Source organism: Aphelocoma coerulescens (genome assembly GCF_041296385.1).
Source record: "Aphelocoma coerulescens isolate FSJ_1873_10779 chromosome W unlocalized genomic scaffold, UR_Acoe_1.0 ChrW_unloc_scaf_1, whole genome shotgun sequence".
Taxonomy (NCBI): domain Eukaryota; kingdom Metazoa; phylum Chordata; class Aves; order Passeriformes; family Corvidae; genus Aphelocoma; species Aphelocoma coerulescens.
Window position 1 is genome coordinate 19035685 of NW_027184080.1, and position 20517 is coordinate 19056201.

General features: G+C 47.6%; 1 protein-coding gene across 1 annotated transcript in view; it reads right to left on the reverse strand.

Annotated features, from left to right (window-relative positions):
- Positions 1-2609: 2609 nt before the first annotated feature.
- LOC138102783 (protein patched homolog 1-like) overlaps positions 2610-20517 on the reverse strand; it is a 260383-nt gene continuing 242475 nt past the window's right edge. Inside the window, exons 22-23 of the mRNA XM_069000532.1 lie at positions 4127-4375; positions 2610-3220 (exon numbers count right to left, since the gene is read on the reverse strand). Of these exons, the coding sequence (XP_068856633.1) occupies positions 2693-3220; positions 4127-4375 (777 nt within the window). The 3' untranslated portion in view covers positions 2610-2692. The remainder of the gene's footprint in view (positions 3221-4126; positions 4376-20517) is intronic.

Sequence of the window (20517 nt, forward strand, 5' to 3'; positions counted from 1 at the left end):
ATGCCACCTATAAGTGGGCATGAGACCGAGGGGTGGATCTAACCATGGACAGTATCTCCCAGGTGATCCATGATTGTGAGACATGCGCTGCGATCAAGCAGGCCAAGCGGGTGAAGCCCTTGTGGTATGGTGGGCGGTGGTCCAAATACAAGTATGGGGAAGCCTGGCAGGTTGATTACATCACACTGCCTCAAACCCACCAAGGCAAGCGCTATGTGCTCACAATAGTAGTAGCCACCACAGGATGGCTGGAGACCTACCCTGTGCCTCACACTACAGCCCGGAACACCATCCTGGGCCTTGAAAAGCAAGTCCTTTGGAGGCATGGTACCCCTGAGAGGATTGAATCTGACCATGGGACTCACTTCAGGAACAGCCTCATAAACACCTGGGCTAGAGAACATGGCATTGAGTGGGTGTACCACATCCGTTACCATGCACTGGCAGTTGGGAAGGTTGCGCAGTGTAATGGACTGCTTAAAGCAACCTTGAAGGCACTGGGTGGGGGGACTTTCAAAAACTGGGAGGTGCATTTAGCAAGAGTCACCTGGTTAGTTAACACTCGAGGCTCCACCAGCCGAGCAGGCCCTGCCCAATCCGAACCCCTACAAACGACAGACGGGGAGAAGGTTCCAGTGGTGCACGTGAGAGGTATGCTTGAAAAAACTTTTTGGGTAAAGTCTGCCTTGAGCAAAGACAAACCCATCCGTGGGGTTGTTTTTGCTCAGGGACCAGGTTGCACCTGGTGGGTGATGCAAAGGGATGGAGAGACCCGATGCATACTGCAAGGGGACCTTGTTTTAGGGTGAACTACCCATGGCTCTGTACTTGTATCAGTGTATCAGTATCAGCATGTATATATGTATATAATTCGGGTGATGCATGTATTCATATGGTTAAAAAGGTTAAGTTTCATGTAACATGTTAGTATGGAAAAAAATTCGGGGTGGATAATGTTGGGGTTTTTAGTTTAGTCCTAGTTTTTTCCTGTTAAAGGAATTTTTTCCCATATGCATGTTGCTAGGGGACAAATGGCCGTACTTAAGAGAAGACAAAAGGGCCTGACCAGGCTTTTGTTTCACGGGATGTGAGTTCAGTTCGCTCTCGGCGCCCGGAGAGAGAGGCTGCAGAGGGGGGAGCTGCTGGCTCCTGTTTTTGGCCATCTTTCTTTCTGCTGGAAACAACGCCGGGATCCCAGGGCTGCTTTCCCTGCCCTGCTGGAGGCTGGGCTGTGGCCGCCCTGCCCCGCTGCTGTTTCGAGCCTTCACTGCATTGTAGCCGTGCTCGCCCTGCCTGCCTGGAACTTCGGGGTGTTCCCCTTTTGGATACATCTCGTCTGCCACCCGGGGTTTGTGTTTGTGCCTGCCGTTCCAGCCTGCCGTTCCAGCCTGCTGTTCCCGAGAGTCCGGGATTGGCTGCCCAGGGGTTTGTGAAGTTTTTTTGTTCCATCCTTCTCCGGGATCCCAGGGCACCAGTGCCGCGTGCTCCCCGAGCTCGCTCCAGAGCGCCCCCTGCAGCCGCGGGGGAACCATTGCACCTGCCCTGCTCACTGGGAGCTGCCAGTGCCCCTGCTGGCTGCAAGCGGAACTGCACCCAAGGGGAAATAGTGTGACAGCCGAGAAGGCTGGGAACTGGGTTTGTGTTTGCTGTTACTGTCATAGTTGTTGTTGTTTTGTTTGACTGGTTATATATCTATATATATATATAGTAAAGAACTGTTATTCCTATTTCCCCCATCTTTGCCTAAAGGCCCTTGATTTCAAAATTATAATAACTCAGAGGGAAAGTGGTTATATCTGCCACTTCAAGGGAGGCTTCTGCCTTCCTTAGCAGACACCTGTCTTTCAAAACCGAGACACACAGGCAAAGTGTTAACAAATGCTAACTGTTCAATCATTAGTCTCCCATTTACAGCCAGGCCCCCTAAAAGATTAGTGGGAAACACTGTTCAGCAATTGGGGGATTAATTCTTGGTTATCGAGCCTATTAGCCACTCCTATTAAGATTTTACTTCCTGTAGTTGCTATGCTCTTATTGTTCTGTTGTATTTTTCAACCTGTTCAGACTTCTTGACGAAACATTATACTTAGAAGCATGCAAGACACACCCTTCTTGATGACCCCTTATAAAGCAGGTATGCTTATAAAAACAAGAGAGGACTGTTGTGGGATTTTGTATACTACTTATAAAGAACTTGTTAAGCATAACTTGCTTAGCATTAATAGCTAAATTTTCTGAAGCCTTAGGCTGCAAGCCTAGATACCCTGAACTTTTACCTAGTTTAGTAAAAGGAGGCTGCAGAACCAATTCACGATGAAAGATAGGGAAGCAAGGAAGGCCACTCCCCCTTCAGCAGAAGCTGCAACCTCACAGATAAGAGATGGCCTGCCTAGAGACAATTAAGAGAACCAATGAAGAAGACCCCAGACCTAAATATTATATTATTGGACCAATCATGTGAGAGTTGGGAAACTTAGACCGTAAGGGTATAATAGCCCAGGTATTTCTTTGTTCAGGGTCCCTCTCTGGAGGCACTCAGCTTGAGCTGTCTCTACTGCTGTACCATTCAAATAAATTACCTTTCCAGATTTTAAGCAAAATCTGCTACAGGATGCCTAGGGTAGAGCAGTGTCGTTAACAACATCATTAACCAAGATAGGCAAATCTACTGGCTACAGGAGACAGATCTACCTTATTCTGAGTTTTTATCAGGTATACTTTCTTCACATTCGAGATCTTGCAGTTCTATAATTTGCACTTTAGAATTTCTTCTTTCATACCACACATCAAAAGGTACATGGGGGTCCTCAAATGGCCCAGGGTCAGATTCATAGTATCCCTTGTAGGGTGGAAAGCTCCCTCCCCAGGAGTTGTGGTTGTGGATGATAGAGTGGACAGCAACAGTCACTGAAGCTGAGGCAGTCACAGTAGTAATAGGGTGGCAGTAGACTGGTTCTGAGCCACTCATGGCACCTAACACTGGGCTTCTTATGTTATAAGAAAAAGCCTTGTGACCCAAGCAACCCCTATTGCTAGGTCCTGTATGTTGTTCAGCAGAAATTTCAAAAGTGTCGCTGCAACGGCAGTAAGGAGGTGATTGCAGACCTTCCCTTGTTTCCCATTTCGGTTGTCTGCCCTGATGCTGTGAATGTTGAATGCCAGCCTCTGGATTCAACTGAATTCTGGGACTTGACTGATACATTGTCTCTGGCTGAACCACCTGAAAGGGAGAAACATGGTTATGCCTCTGACAAAGCAAGGCAAACATATACTACACTTGCAACATACTGCTTCATCTTTTCAAAGGATGGATATCTTAACTCATTCAATAAGCAGAACTGCAGGCATTCATAAAAGGCTCCACACAGCATACATATACAGTAAGTTACTGGGGTACTTTGTACAGACTGTAGGAATCTGTTTCTGGATTTCTTTAAAAAGTGTGAAGCACAGGGGCCACATCAATCAATAAACTGTGTCCAACTTCAAATGTGACTGTGCTTGTACCTATTTTTAGGCCTCTGATGAACAAAAAGAAATTGACACTGCAATTCAACATGCAACATCATGGGGAGCAGGAGATGGAACTTTTTACATTTTCTTTTGAAATCACAGTTATGCCAACTCATTAGCAAGATGGAACAGATACAAGATTTGACATAACCCTGAAACTGTTGTTTTTTATCTTTCTGGGCTCTATAAGTCTTTCTCCCCAAGTGAGCTGTCCAGAGAAGAGGTATATGAAATGGTGACACACATGGGACTATGTGGAAGAGATTTGGATATTTTAAACTTCTTCCCACTTTCTTTCCTGGAGGTCACCCACAGCAGTCATTGAATAAACTAAAATTTCTTTTGTGGCTGGTGCTAATATGATGCAGCAGCAATTAAATATGCTGAAGACCTCAGCTTTGGTACCATAATTTTACCCCCAACTTGATTCTAAAGGAAAGCCTTCATATCCTCTCTACAAGTGCTCCATATTTTGACACAGTCACAAAGCATAATCAGCCAGCAACATGAAAGAAATATTATAGTCTTCCCTCAAAAATAGATTTAAATTAAAAAACCCCAACCAAACAAAAATATTCTTGCCCTCCCTCCAGTCAATATGTGAGCTACTTACAGTGGATCTTGCAAAGACAGGATTCTCAGTGGCTTCAATTATTACTTGATTGACTGGTGGCAGAGAGCCTTGAATAGCCTCATATTGATGGAGCTCTTTACTGATGCCTGCATTTTGAGAGCTGTACTCAGAATCAGAGGAATCTGACCCATTATTTGTGTGCCCGAGTGGCAGTGCAAACCTCACAAGGCTGGGAGGTGGCTCAGAAGATGGAGTAGATAATTTGTTTTGTCTACTGGCTGGAGAAACCTGATAATGACAGTGATAATTATAATTACAAGTATTCGATATCATTCAATTAGCATTACTTTTATTATTATTAGCACTTAATAGAAAAAATCTTTAGCCAAATACACCTTTTCATACCATGAGAACATTAGCACTAGTTTTCTGATCAACACCTGTATTACAAGAAAAAAATGCATGAAAGAAAAAGAAACATGATCTCCATCTCAGGAGATGTATGCAAATAGGATTATACATATTTCTCTACGTATCATTGTCTCAGCAAGTGCATATCTGTACACAAACATGCACACAAACTTATAAATATAGAAAGAATTCTTGGCCTTGCCTTCCTCTTCAGCATACATTAATCACAGAATCATTGAATGGTTTGGGTTGGAAGGGACCTAAAGATCATCTAGTTCAAACCCCCCTGCCATGCACAGGGACACCTTACACTAGACCAGGTTGCTCAGACCCCCATCCAACCTGTCCTTGAACACTTCCAGGGATGGGGCAGCCACAGCTTCTCTGGGCAACCTGTGCCAGTGCCTCACCACCCTCACAGTAACGAGTTTCTCCCTAACATTTAATCTAAACCTACCCTCCTTTATCTTAAGGCCATTCCCCCTTGTCCTATCACTACATGCCCTTGAAAATAGTCCCTCTCCAGCTCACTTGTAGGCCCCTTTAGGTACTGGAAGGGTCCTCTAAGACCCCCTCTGGAGCCTTCTCTTCTCCAGGCTAAACAGCCCCAACTCTCTCAGCCTGTCTTCATAGGAGAGGTACTCCAGCCTTCCGATCATCTTCATGGCCCTAAGCTGCATGATTTCATAAATGATCTCAAATGTGTATGTATAGTGTGGTTCAGTGTCTAGCTGCAAAGAGAAATGGATACACATACTGGAAATATATGCACATATATATGTATATATTGTTTGAATAAGGGACAGTGTTACAGTGGGGATGCTGTAACCAGGAGTCCCGTGGAAAAGAAATATATATGGACGGATTCTTGGTAGATGTTTCAGAGATGTTTATTTCCCCAGCCGCATGGCCGGGCTCTGCCGAGGAACTGTTACAGTCACCGGACCCGAGGGTCCTTGCCCGCGCAGGAAACACAAACCAACCAATGGGGAACGAGGCTGCCCAGGGGCAGGGAAACCCCGTGCCTCCCTCAGGGCTCCCAGGGCTACATGGCGGGGGAGGGACCCCGACATTTCACCCGTTTTATTTTAATAAAAGGAGAATGAAGACAACTGGATAAACATAACAAGAACAGTTTCAAAACAAAACAAGCCACCCTCCTGAGTCTTTAGATGTCCAAACAGATTCTGTGGAACATTTTAGGGCTGACAGAAGGGAGACAGAGCTCTCTGAGCATGCTTTGTGGGGAAACTGAGGCAGGAGAGGGTTCAATTTCTTCCCTCCCCCTTTTCATCCCCCACTCGGCATTGGAAAAGGATTTTTGGGGAAACAATTGGCAAAGACATGGTTTTGTGAGGAAAACCATGGATGAAAAAACGGATTGGGAATACACTGAGGGTAACAGGACATAGGATAAAAGGGAAAGGTGGGATTAGGAAAGGGAGACTGTAGGGGGGGTTTACAATGGAGGTATTGTCTAACATGACTACGATTTTTAGCATATATACTGCCTTTCACAGGAGCACCATCAGGCCCAGTGACCTGCGATGCTTGTAACCCTTTTCTGCCTTGTATGATTTTGAATTCCACCACCTCTCCATCTCCCAAGCTTGGGATGCATTTTTCAGGGTTATTCTTTTTAATAGCAGTTCTATGAACGAATATGTCTTGCTGGTTATCACATCTTGTTATAAAACCATAATTTTGTTTAACATTATACCATTTCACTGTCCCTAAGATCTTAGCTACTATGGTCTTTTTCTTTTTCCGAGTGGCTGCTGCTTTCTGTCTCGCTGTGTCTTTGCTCTCTCTTTCGGTCGCTCCCGTGTTGCAATTGTTGGGGCTGCTGGTGCCAGAGCTACTCGTGCCTGTGCGCTCTTCCCGAGGTTGCGTTCTGGGCCGCGTGGGCCGGGCCGGGCCGCCCCGCTCCGTTCTCCGTGTGTCGCCTCCTCTGCTCTCAGCTGCGTTGCCACTGCCAGGCGCTGCATCTTGGTGGGCCCCCCAAGCTATGACCCCCCCGCGCCCTGCTTTAGGGCTCGTTTCGTCTGGGCACGGCTCCGCTCCGCCACTGCCAGCCGCCGCCCACGCGCCGCCAATCTCGTTCGGGTGCTCACAGGGCTCGCTCCACCACGCGCTGCGGGAATTGTCTCGCTGCTGCTCGCAGAGCGCTCGGTGCACGTGGCCTGGGTTGCATGGTCCCTGAGGCAGGCTTCCCTTCACCAGGACACAGCTGACATTGCTCAACAGTCTCGGTAATTAAATAATATTCACGAAAATATTCTTCCATCGGCATATATTTTGACTCAAATATTAACTGGGTCCAAACGGTCTTCCAAAAGCCCTTGGTAAGAATTAAATCCCAAGAAACATAGAAAAAGTTCTTAAACAACCATGCTAGGAAGTGTTTCAGTTCTTTCTGAGCTTGAATCAAGCTAAAATTTACAAATCGTTGTTCAAGAATCATTTTAAGTTTAAGATAAATGTCCATATGCGGCTCTGAAAGCCAAGAGTCTTCCCACGGTTCCTCCATAGTTTAGATATGGAATAGCAAAACAAAACGAAGAAGAGGAATCCAAAGTTTCCAGGGTTTACTCACACAAATAAGTCGCTTAGGGATCGGGGATCGTTCTGCTCACAATTCGCCACCATTATGTTACAGTGAGGATGCTGTAACGCCTGTATCAAACCAGGAGTCCCGTGGAAAAGAAATATATATATAGACGGATTCTTGATAGATGTTTCAGAGATGTTTATTTCTCCAGCCGCATGGCCGGGCTCTGCCGAGGAACTGTTACAGTCACCGGACCCGAGGGTCCTTGCCCGCGCAGGAAACACAAACCAATCAATGGGGAACGAGGCTGCCCAGGGGCAGGGAAACCCCGTGCCTCCCTCAGGGCTCCCAGGGCTACATGGCGGGGGAGGGACCCAGACAGGACAGGCCATGTATACATCTAGGAATACAAGAGATTATGCACTTTTGTCAAAACTGTTTTATTAAAAAACTGTTTTATTTTACATGACCACAGCAATCCTGAAACAATCGAGTTCAAAATCTCTATTGACAGGACGAAAAGTGCCAGCAAAACTTCAACCCTGGACATGAAAAGAGCAGACTTCAGGCTGCTCAGAGAATCAGTGTCATAGGATAGCAAGCATAGTCCCAGAAGGGATGTCCTTGCTAAGGGGTGCTTACAGCTTCCTCTGGGACCTGATAGAACCTATCAGCTGGCCAGTTTGAATATGGACAATTCTTTAAGCCACTTAAAGTTGTGACCGCCTCTGTGATACACACTTAAGAATAGACAAACTCCCCCCCCCCAAGCTCTCTCTCGTTTCCGGCGCTGGGACAGGTGGCTGCGGGCCCTGTGCGAAGGCCAGCGGGCCCGGCCAGGCCCTGCTTGGGCCAGGCCGGGCTGGGCCATGGCCAGCCTGGAGTCAATGGGCCTGTTCCAGCCGTGGAACTTCCCCCCCCCCACTGCCTTGCCGTGGGCAGCCAGAGCAGCTCGGACCCCCCCCCTGCAGCCAAGATTTCAGCAAAGCGGCACCTCTGGGAGGCAGAGGTCAGGTGACCAACAGCGATAAGCCACACAGCTGCAAGGCCGAGGTGAGATTAACCCTTTTATTGCTGTGAAGAGCTGAAAACCTGAGGGAAGAGAGAGAGGAGATGCTTAAAGCTGAAAGAAGATTGTGAAGCTATGATATATCAGAGTATCCCGTTGTAATTTCATGAAGATATGGGGGGTGGAGTGTTCAACTAGTAAGCAATAGGCAGATGCTGCCGCAGCTGTAATTTCATGACAAGTTTGGACAGAGAGAGATGAACCAGATGGACCAGATGAGGACTTTTGCTCCAAATGGGAAAGGAGAAAAACCTCAATTCCTAGAGATGCTCCCAGAGATAGTCCTAACGATGAAGATGAGGAAGACCCTTTGCTCCCAGGGAAGGAGAAGGGCCTCTGTTTCTTTGTTTCTGAACAGCTCAACCTTAAAGCTGTACCCCAAAAAACTTCAAGAGTGGACCCTCGAAAGCAGTTGTGGGAAAAGCTGCAAGTCGGGGGAAGGGACTCACATCGCAAGCAGAGAGACTCCTCTTCCTGAATGGACTGAACAATATTTGGAAGTGGGTGGCTGTCTCATTGTGATACTGTTTTCATAGCACGAGCAAAAAGAGACTTCTCTTTCTAAATGGACTGAACAAGGTTATTATGGAAGTGGTAAACAGACTGAACATCTTAAGGGTTGTCTTTACATTGGCAGTGGGAGAAGGGAGGAAGGTGGGGGGGAGGAGGAGAGTTCTGAAGGTGGTATAATTTTTTTTTCTTTTTTTTCCTTTCCTTCTTTTAGGTCTGTTAATAAACTTCTTTATATTCTTTCAAGTTGGTGCCTGCTTTGCATTTCTCCTAATTCTTATCTCACAGAAGATAAACAGTAATGAGTATTTTAGACCAAACCACTACACTAAATTGGTGTTTCTGCCCGGTTACAAAACCCAGCCAGCGACAATCAATAAGTAAGGTCCCCTGGGAAAATGCTTTTGCAGGTGCTGAGGTCCATCAGTGCTGGTCACTTTTTAATCTCCACATCCTAAGGGCACAAGAACAGGCAATTCCCAAATGTCAGAAGTCAAGCAGGCAAGGCAGAAGGCCAGCTTGGCTGAACAGGGATTGTCTCTTGGACATAAGGCAAAAAAGGAAGGTGTATGCTCAGTGGAAGCAAGGTCAGTTGACATGGGAGGAATACAGAGATGCTGCTGCCACTGCAGGGAGAAAATTCATGCAGCCAAAGCTCAACTGGAGTTGGAGGTGCCAGTAATGTGGGGGACAATAGAGCTTCTTTAAATACCTTAATAGCAAAAGGCAGTGCAGAAATTACATCGGTCCGTTCCAGGATGAGGATGGTCACCTCACAAACAGGGACATGGACAAGGTAGAGATGTTTAATGCTTTCTTTGCCTCTGTCTTCAACATGGATGATGGACTAAAGGGGGTCCCAGTGCCCTGAGCTGGAGGCCCAAGGCTGTGAGAATGATCAACCCCCATTTGACCCTGAACTTGTGCGGGATCTGCTGCTTCAGCTCGATACCTATAAATCTCTAGGGCCTGATGGGATTAATCCAAGAAGACTTAAAAGAGCTGGCTGATGTCATCGCGAGGCCTCTCTCAATGATTTTTGAACAGTCTTAGGAACTTGGAGAGTTCCTGGCTGACTTGAAGCTGGCGAACATTGTCCCGATTTTCACAAAGGGCAAAAAGGATGACCCTGGAAACTACAGGCCTGTCAGTCTCACTTCAGTGCCTGGTAAAGTTATGGAGAAGATTATCCTGGGAGGTATTGAAAAATACCTAAAGGACAATACAGTCATTGTTTACAACCAGCACGGCTTCATGAGGAGAAAGTTCTGATTGTCAAACCTTGTTGGGGTTCCCCCCCCTGTGGTGTGGGGTCCTGGGGGAGAGGACCCTGGGCTAGAAGGCACAGGGTTTCCCTACTTCTTGGTGAATCCCATTCCCCATTGGTTGTTTTGTGTTCCCCTGCGCGGGGAAGGACTCTCTGGTCCCATGATTGCTACAGTTCTTCTGCAGTCACTGGCCATGCAGCTGAAAAATAAACATCTCTAAAACATCTACCAAGAATTGGTCCATATTTCTTTTCCACAGGCCTCGCTGTCTTATACATGTTGCAATAATGCCCGCTGCAACAAAACCTGATTACTTTTTATGACAAGGTAACCCACCTGGTTGATCAAGGGAAGCCAGGTGATGTCATCTTTTTGGATTTCAGTAAAGCTTTCAATACTGTCTCTCCCAGGATCCTTCTGGACAAAATGTCCAGCACACAGCTGGATAAACACATCATGCGATGGTGTCCTGGGTAACCCTAAATGTTATTGTATTCCATATCTATCTATGCCCAAAAATGGTTGCTGTCTCTTTAAGACTGAAGACAGAAATGGGGCTGGATGGCATGTCATGGTCCCTTTAAAAAGTCGGAGCAGTATAGCAGACCTCTTTCTAGCCCTGTGGCCTTTGACTCGGGCAGAGTCTCTCTCTTGGTTTTTGCCATAGAGCTGAGGAAGCGCAGGCAGAGGCTTCCGTTTTGGGTTCTCTTTTGGGTATTTTCCCCTTTTTGGAGAAGGTGTGTTCTGTGGTCTTGGACTGCCTTGGGGCAAATTCCAGGAGTGACTGCCTGCAGTTGCGACACCAAACCAGGAAAGATTGGAGCAGCCCCACTCCATGCGGTCCCCAGCCTGCCAGCAACGCCCAGACGAAGCGAGAAGGCACCAAGTGGCCCCAGCCTGCTGCTTCTGCCAAGAAAAAGGCAAACTCCCTCCATGAGTTCTACCCTTGACTGAGTGCCAGCTGCCTTTCTCAATGGAGCTGCTGTCACTGGAGAGATAAGAGGCGGGGAAGAGCTGAGGCCCCTTTCACTTTGTCTTTTGAGCAATGCAGGCGTCCGTGGGGGCTGCCATCTTGGAAGGGAGGAATATTCCGCCATTTTAAGTTTCTCTTTGTTTCTGTGGAGTTCGTGATGATAGGAAAGATGTGTGCTAATGTCTTCACAAACAATTCCATGGGTGAGGGTATGGGTGTTAATGTCTTTGAAATAGGTCTTAATGTCTCTACTAACTTAAAGCTGCAGGTTTCTTACAGAACCCAGACAGTTTGACTCCTGAAATAAACAAATGGGTCCACACAAGCCTGAGTTTCTGAACTTTTGGGAAAATGACATGTTTAAGGGGGGAATATGTGGTAGGCGGTTCAGGAAGGCTGTACCTTCCTAGTACCTCAGCCAATGGGGAAGGGAAGAGGGGAACAGCTGGCCGGGAGTTTAAAAGGAGGCTGTGTCCTCCACAACCTCAAGGGAGAAAACCTCACAGGCGTATGTCCCAGTGGACTTTCCCCCTTTATTTCAATAAAGTTGCAGGACTCCTCTGTCCTCTTTATGGACACTGGCTTTTCACAGTGTGATTTTTCCATGCAGTGAGATTTAGCAATTTTGTATCTAGTGATTATTTATTGTTATTTTTTTGCCTGTTGCTGCTTTGCTTGTTAGTAAACTGTTATTTTTTTCACTTATATTTACTTATATTTTGTTTCTCCTTATTGGTGGAAAGGGATTGGTTAAAACAAAGGAGGAGAGCTCATTTTAGAGTGTTCCCCTTAGATTGTGTTAAACCAAGACAGATGGGTGAGGAACTGGTTCATGGGTCAGGCACAAAGGGTTCTAATGAATGGGGTGACATCAGACTGGCGACTGGTCACTAGTGGGGTTCTGCAAGGCTCCATCTTCGGCTCTGTGCTCTTCAACATCTTCATAAGTGACTTGGACACAAGACTTGAAGGGATACCAAGCAAGGTTACAGATGATACAAAATTGGGAGGAGCTGTTGACTAGCTCAAAGGCAGAGACCCCTTGATAAATTAGAGGGCTGGGCAATTGCCAACCATATGAAGGTCAACAAGGGGAAGTGCCAGATTCTGCACCTGGGATGGGGCAACCCTGGATGTATGGACAGACTGGGGAAGGAGATGCTGGAAAGCAGTGCCATGGAAAGGGACCTGGGGGTCCTGGTCGATGGCAAGTTGAATATGAGTCAGCAGTGCCCTGGCAGCAAGGAGGGCCAGCTGTGTCCTGTGGTGCATCAGGCAAAGCATCGCCAGCCAGTCAAGGGAGGTGATTGTCCCATTCTGCTCTGCACTGGTGTGGCCTCACGTCAAGTACTGGGTGCAGTTTTGGTCACCACAATACAAGAAGGATATTGAACTATTAGGGAGTGTCCAAAGGAGGGCAATGAAGATGGTGAAGGGCCTTGAGGGAAAGCCATACGACGAGCTGCTGAGGTCACTTGGCTTGTTCAGCCTGGAGGAGACTGAGGGGAGACCTCATTGCAGTCTACAACTTCCTTGTGAGGGAAAGTGGAGGGGCAGGCACTGTGGCGATCAGTGGCAGGACCTGAGGGAAGGACCTGAAGCTGTGTCAGGGGAGATTTCGTTTGGATATTCAGAAAAGGTTCTTTATTCATAGTGTGTTTGGGCACTGAAACAGGCTCCCCAGGGAAGTGGTCACAGCACCAAGCCTGACAGAGTTCAAGAAGTGTTTGGACAACACTCTCAGGCACATGGTGTGACTCTTGGGGATGGTGCTGTGCAGGGCCATAAATTGGACTCAATGACCCTGGTGGGCTTCTTCCAACTCAAAAAATTCTGTGATTCTGTGAATACTGTATTTGGTGTATGTGACAAGGTTTTCATAGCAGGACAGGATGTTTTCAGGGGTGGCCTCTGTGGGAAGAGGTGAGGGGCTGCCATGTGTTTGACAGAGCCAATTTCAACTGGCTCCAAAACAGCCCCACTGCAGGCCACAGCCAAGGCAATCAGTGAATCTGGTGGTGCCTCTGTGAAAACATCCAAGAAAGTGCAGAAATCATCAGACACAAAGGAAAACATTGTGGTTTAGGCATGGTACTAAGGTCAGAGAAGGAAGAGAAGTTGCTTCATGGTACTGGAGCAGATATTCATTGCAGCCTATGGAAGACCAATGCTGGAGCAGTTATTTTTTTCCTGAAGAACTGTAGCCTGTGGGAGAGCTCACACCAGAGCAGGGAAAAAGTGTGAGAGGGGAGAAGGAGCAGAGAGAAACCACTATATCCTGAGAGTAATCTCCGTTTCCCGTCTTCCTCTGTGCTGCTTGAGTGGGCATAGGGGAATCTGGAATGAAGGAGAGAAGTTGGGCATGGGAAGGGGGTAGGAAAGGCATAGTTTGTTTCAGTGTTTGTTTTTGTTTCTCACTACCTGAATATCTTTTAATTGGCAATAAATTAAATTATTTTCCCCAAGTTGAGTCTCTTTTGGCCAAAACAGTAATTGGTAAGCAATGTCCCTGTCTTTATATCGATCCATGAGCTTTTTTATCCCTTGTCCCACTGAGGAGGGGGAGTGAATGAGCAGCTGAGTGGGCATTTGGCTGTTACCCAAAGTTAACTCACCAGAAATACTAAGACCCAAAAAAAAAAATACATCCCAAATATTGTGGAAGACAGAGGAGTAGGAACTCCTGCAATTAAAGGAGGTTTTGATTTACAACCCTGGAAGAGACTAGGTTTGGCTTAATTGACAGAGATTTATAGATCTTAAACAAAAAGATCACAAGCCTGTGTTCCTATAGTTATAAGTAAATGGATGTTGGTGGAGGGTTTTAAATATAATAATGTGATTTTATATAGTTTAAGTTAAGAATTTAGATGGTATAATAGAGAACATCTGCGTGTACGTGACATGAGAATTTATTGGTCAAGACACAGCTGCATTGCAGTGAGAAGTGCCACAGGTGATAGGTCATAAAGTCAAAACAAAGTGTCGCTTTAAGTGCCTATTGGATTAGAAAGTTATAAATTATGATGTAACTTTAAATCTTGTGACTTTCGCCATTATTCTGAGGTATTGTAAAATCTCACGCTTTGAGACTGATGCATTTGTTATTTTAAGCAATAAATCCGTGTAATCGCATAGTCCCATCTCTTGAAGTTATTTCCTCCGACGAGTGGAACACGAGAATATTCTATAAGTGGTGCCCGGTGTGCAGCAGATTTACTGCAGAAACGTCAGATGGGGTTTGAGACCCTCGGTCAACGTGAGCCTCGTAAACTCGTACCCTGAAAGGAAGGGTGATTCGATGTAAACAGCCAAAGCTGAAAGGAAGCTTAATGGATGGTTGCTGGCCGATAGATTCCCTGGCACATCTATGGAAGACGCTGCCTTCTGAGTGAGTGAAGGTAGGGACCGTAGGGCGGGAGGTCGGTAAAAGTATCTCCAATAACAGAGAGATGTTTATAATAAATTAGACGTTTTGCTCAATTTACATTCTGAGCCTCTTCTGAGCGAAGAAGTTAATGATTTATTGCTTTGGGTTTTCCGTGACTGCCCAGATGTGGACTGTAATCTTCTCCACCATAAATCTGTCTGGGACCACGTTGCAACTAAATTTTGCGATCTTGCTAGTGCAAAAGATAAGGCAGCGGCTTGAACTCCTTAATAACTCAGTAATTAATGGTGGCTCTGGAATTCTTACTGCGCTGCACGTTGTTCGCCCCCTCCGGACGCTTGTGATATTGCACCCAAAAGGGGGGGGTGGTGAAGAAGGGAGGGGGGAGCCCTTGGAAGTGACGGATAGTGCTGAAGGGCAGGAGGCCCCGGAAATTACATCTCCGGAAGTGACATCCCTGGAAATGACAACTCCTGAAGTGATGAAAACAAAGATGGATGCTCCCATGAAAACTTGGAGAGTTGCTAGTAGCAGAGCAGATGTGCACGTTCAGGATGAGTGTTTACAATCAGAGGACGAATTCGATTTAAGCCTTCAAGAGATAAATAGGCTTTTCTCTGCCGATAAGCAGAGGGAAATAAATCTGGGAGAAAAGCCTGTTTTAACAAATTGGAATGCTATACATCGGGGGGTATCTAAACAGGATGATGTCATTCCAGCTTGTAAATCGTTGTTAGCATTGCTGGTGAAATATGGCAGAGCAGGAGCAAACCCGAGATGGGAAGCCCTAGCACATGATGACATTAAGGATTTAAGGAGAGCTATAAAGGAGAGTGGCTTGGGATCTCCTTATTTTAATAATCCAAATAATTCTTCAGAAGAGATGCCTAGCTTTACCAACTGGGCAGACAAGCCCAAGAAGATACAGCAACATCAACGACATACAACATCAAGCCACAGAAGATACAACTTAGAACCCGTGTCAACAATCTACAGTATCTACAGCAGCCCTTGGGAGAAATCAATTGAATCAAGACAATTTTGGGGATCGGCAATTTTGGGGATCACCAATTTTAGCAGGAGGGGGGTCCCGGGTGCAGAGGAATCCAGCCAGAGTAACGATACGAATACCGATATGATTTGAGTATCGTGCTCCAGGTTTATGGTTTACCTCCACCAAGTTATACTTTGCAAAGTTCACGCCCTTTCCCAAGAGAAAGCCTCTAAGCAGCAGGGGAGCTGACCAGTGTATACCTTTTCCCAAGGCTGTTCAAGGCTGCCAGCTAGCAGGTGCCTTGAACAGCCTATCTTCAGCCTGACGCCCCGTCAGGGGTACTTCTGCAACAGCCCTGGGATGCCCAAGATTGCCTGGGGTATCCTATGCCCCCATTCCACAAGGAATTCCTCTACAACCAATGATGAACTTGCTCCAGTTTTTGACTTGCTAAGAGGAGACTGTGACATCACATCTCCAAGAGCCCTTTAATTTGATTACGGATTCTGCTTATGTTACTAATATAGCAAGGAGAATAGAAGGATCAGTTTTGAAAGATGTTAGCTGTAGATATAAAAATGCTGCTAGCAAGGATTTTCTTGCTAGTTTCTAAGTCTGTGAGAGACTTTTCTCTCTCATAGAAGAGGTAGCAGGGAATGTAAACAACCAAGCCACCTGCAACCATGAAAAGTCTTGTTTATGGTATAGTAGAAAAATATTTTGACAATGGATGTTTTAGGATTTAAGCCAATCACCCCCAAGGGGTGGCTGATCCTTTGTCCAATTAGACTATGAAGAAAAAAGTCTATAAAAGAGTTTGTAAAATAATTTGAAAAATCAACCTTGCTGCACAATTCCTGCCTGCTGGATCTACTCTCCTCCTCCTCCCTATGGCTGCGGGACACGGTGATATACCCTAGGGCCCAGGCCTGCGGTAATATTTGGTGCTGCCCGACGTGATCTGCACTCTCTGACGTGTCCTGCAGACTGCGAGCCATGCCGAATTCCTCTAGAAGTACGCTGTTCCCCTTCCCCCCCCGGGACCGGGAGGTCCGACAGGACTGAGAAATGGCGAACAGCGGCTCACAAACCGACACTGTGGTACTGGTCTGGAAATGTGTGTTTAGTATAATGCACACCTCCATTCCTGAGAACTCAGTTTGGGAATTATTAGCTTGGGCTACTTTAAAAGGGATATCCATGGACAGAGATACTGCCCTGGCCTTTGCCTTATGGCAGGAACTTGGTTGTGCTGTCCGGCACGAGCTCCCGACTGGGGACCCAGCAGCGTTAGAATTATACCAGACCTGGCATTCGTTATTTTTCCTGCTGACAGACCTTGACTGTGATAGCAGGGCTGGCTCGCCTATTTCGCTGATGAGTGATGGAGGAATGTCCAGGGGGGACCCCGCTGACCGGGCTTCCAGGGCAAATGATGGTGGATTCGGAAAAACCCCCCCAGCTCCTCAGGCAGAGCCTGCTCCAGCTCACCCTGCTCAATCGCAGGACTCCGCAGCCCCCAGGGACCCTGCGCCAGCAGAGGCGGGGGTTCAGGGCAGCAGGAGGGTGCGCAGCCTGCCTTGCTGCTCAGCTCGGCGGTGGCCACGGCTTATCCAAGGCTGCAAATCAGCGGCTTAGCGAATTGGACCCCCAGAGCGGCTCCTAGCCCGGTTGCATATGCACCTGGATCTAACTTCTTAGCTGGCATTGCGCCGGGCGAGACTGCGCCGAGACTGCCTGGGAGTGGTCCGCTGTCCTCCTTGGCGCTGGACTGTTCTGCGCAGTCGCAGAACCGAGCCATCGATCCTTTAATACAGCATCTGCCTTTGCTGACAGAGTTACCAAACATATCCCAAAGGCTGGAGGACCTGTTCAGCTTGCTAGAGCAGCGGATGCCAGAGGCACCCTGCCTTGCGGGGCGCGCCGAGCCCGCGCCGCCAGCATCGCCTCGCCGCCCTTGGGAGACGCGGCTCCAAACCAGGAAGCGGCGCGGCCGGCGGTGAAACCGGAAGTAGCGCTACTGCAGGAAACCTGGAAGCGGCAGCAGCTGGGGGGCAGCGGCCCCGAACGCGGCCGAGACTCACGGGTGAGCAATGGCGCCTAACATGCCCGGGGAGGGAGAAACAGCAGCGGTTTCAGCAGCGACCATGCCGAACACAGCTGCGGTGCAAGAGACAAGCGCGGTGCCGGGTGCGGCTGTAGACCCAGAGACGGCAGCAGCAGTCCCAGTACCAGCTCAGTCGGAACTGGCCGAGACGGCACCCTGTAAAGAAGCTGCCGTCCAAACTGCAGCACGGCCAACTGCAGTCTGCCCTGTCTGTTCTGCCTCTAGTGAACTTAGCCAAAGTGCCCCTCCCTATCCATTTCTGTTCGCTCCCAGCACCTCAGAGTTGCCTTAGCCTGATGATTCCTCGTCAGGCAGTGAGGCAGATGAGGTTCTGGTCCCAGGTTGTCAGGCGGCGGTAGCCACATGGCGAAGAAAAAGGCTGTGCCGGTCTTTCCCCCGGACCTTTCAGGACTGCACGGTAACAGTGCTTCCGATCCACTACAACCGCTTCTTAGAGTCAGTTAAGATGCGAGCATTGGAGGAGGGTGACTGGAGGTCATTGGAAACACTTGGAATGCCAAATAGATTTGAGGATTCTGGAGGTAACCGAGAAGCTGTTACACTCCATCCACAGGCTGTGCCAGAAGTTCAGGATGGTACTGACTCCCCAAAAGGGGAGATCCAAGCTTTCCCAGTGTATAAGGCTCTCCCAGATTCAGGGGAGCGTGATAAGCATGAGGTAATTGCTTGGAAGGTTGCCCAGGACCTCCAATCCAAGGTGGCACAATATGGGCTAGGTTCTGCTGAGGTTATGCAGATAATAAGAGTGATAAATACAGATTTGCTTGATCCATTTGATATCAGACACTTAGGTCAAATTCTATTTCAACCTGTACAATTTACAGTTTTTGAGAAAACCTGGAGAAAGCTGGCTGGCAAGGCTGCATTAGGGAATATGCAGCTCCCTGCTGCTGATCCTAGACGGACAGCAGGAATGGATGCTTTGATGGGGACTGGTCTCTTCTCTGATCCCAGCCTACAGGACAACTTGTCCTCTAGCGTCCTGCAGCAAGCTCAGCAGGTCGGCATGGCTGCCCTGTTGAAAACCATAGAGTTGTCTGCTCCTAGAAAGCGATATACTGAAATAGTTCAAGGCAAATCAGAGTCATTCCTCTCTTTTGTAGAGAAAGTCGCTGCTTCTCTCGAGAAGCAGGTTGAGGATGACGGGTTAAGACAGTTGTTGTTAAGGCAGTTAGTGAGAGATAACCCAAACGAGGAGTGCAGAAAAATCATAGACGCATTGCCAGGGGATCCTGAGGTAACAGACATGGTCGAAGTCTGCGCTAAGGTGGGATCTGGGAACCAGAAAAGGTCTGCTTTGGCGGCGTTCCTGCAGCCTGTTCACGCATCTTCTAGTCGTGAACCAAAGCAACCAAAACAGGCGAAAAAATGGAAGCGGCCTAAGCCAAGCCATAAAGAGAACACAGCGATCCGCCAGTGCAAGAGGTGTGGCAGGCCAGGGCATTGCTTGGGCTATTGTAGACCCCGGACTCATGCCGATGGTCGGCCTTTGTTGGGAAACTTCCGCCAGGGTACAAGGAGGGGGAATTGCTCTCCGATGCAGTCGCCCCCCCAGAGAGTGATACAGGTACAGGCACAGGCCTACACAGCCACCCTAGAGACGGCACCCAGGGATCAGACAGTTTTGACGGCCACACCAATTTGCCCGGTTTTCTAACAGAAGGCAATGCCAGGGCTGACATGCTGGCCAACCCTGCGGGGGTAGGGCCTCAGCCTGACAAAATTGCACAAGCCAAGGCATTACACGGTTTCTTCCATCAAAGTGCACATACCCTGCAGAAGCAGTTTCGTTTAATGCCAACCGAAGCACGCGGCATTGTCAGCGCTTGTGCTGCCTGTCATGGACTCGCTGCGCCTTTGCCAGTGGGGGTAAACCCCAGAGGGCTAAAAGCCTTGCAGATTTGGCAAACGGATGTAACTCACATCCCAGAATTTGGTCGGCTGAAATATGTGCACGTGTCTATTGACACTTTCTCCTCGGCTATGTGGGCTACTGCTCACACTGGAGAGAAGGGCCGTGATGTCATTGCCCATTGGAAATTGGCTTTCTCAGTCCTGAGCGTGCCAGCTTCTGTGAAAACCGATAATGGTCCTGCCTACGCCTCAGAGAAGACGTGGCAGTTTTTACACCTATGGGGTGTAGACCACACCTTTTGTATCCCACATACTCCTACTGGCCAAACCACTGTCGAACGCACTCATGGTACCTTGAAGCGTGTTTTGGACAAACAGAAAAGGGGAATGCATGGAGAAACCCCACAGACCCGACTAGCAAAAGCTTTGTATACAATTAATCACCGTACAGTACCACAAAATTCAAATAATCCTGTTATTCTGAATCATTTTCTCTCATTGCAGTCGGCAGCAAGACACAACTGCCCCGGGCAAAGGTCTGGGTAAGGAATTTACTCACTAACCAGTGGGAAGGCCCACATGAGCTTATCGTTTGGGGTCGTGGGTATGCTTGCGTTTCCACAGATACTGGGGTACGGTGGCTACCTTCAAAATGTGTTCGCCCTGACCTACAGCACCAGAGGCAGAACAGGCAACCTCCAAATGATGACCAGAACACCAACCATCCAAATGGCGACCAGAATGTAGATCATCAGCCTAATGACTCTTCTGATGATGACCAGGATGTCAACCATCAGGCAGATGGTCCTTCCACAAGCAGAGACTGAACTTCAAATTTCTTTTTATGGAGTCAGATCGTTAAAGCCTTAAGGACATATTTAGAATTAATAACTGATGTAGATTTCTATTTGGCATTAATAGTAGAGTTGTTATCTTATAAAACAATAAGGGGGAATTGTAGGTACAAAAATGCTGCTAGCGAGGATTTTCTTGCTATTTTCTAAGTCCGTGAGAGACTTTTCTCTCTCACAGAAGAGGTAGCAGGGAATGTAAACAACCAAGACACCTGCAACCTTGAAAAGTCTTGTTCATGGTATAGTAGAAAAATATTTTGACAATGGATGTTTTAGGATTTTAGCCAATCACCCCCAAGGGGTGGCTGATCCTTTGTCCAATTAGACTATGAAGAAAAAAGTCTATAAAAGAGTTTGTAAAATAATTAAATAAATCAATCTTGAGGCACAATTCCTGCCTGCTGGATCTTCTCTCCTCCTCCTCCCT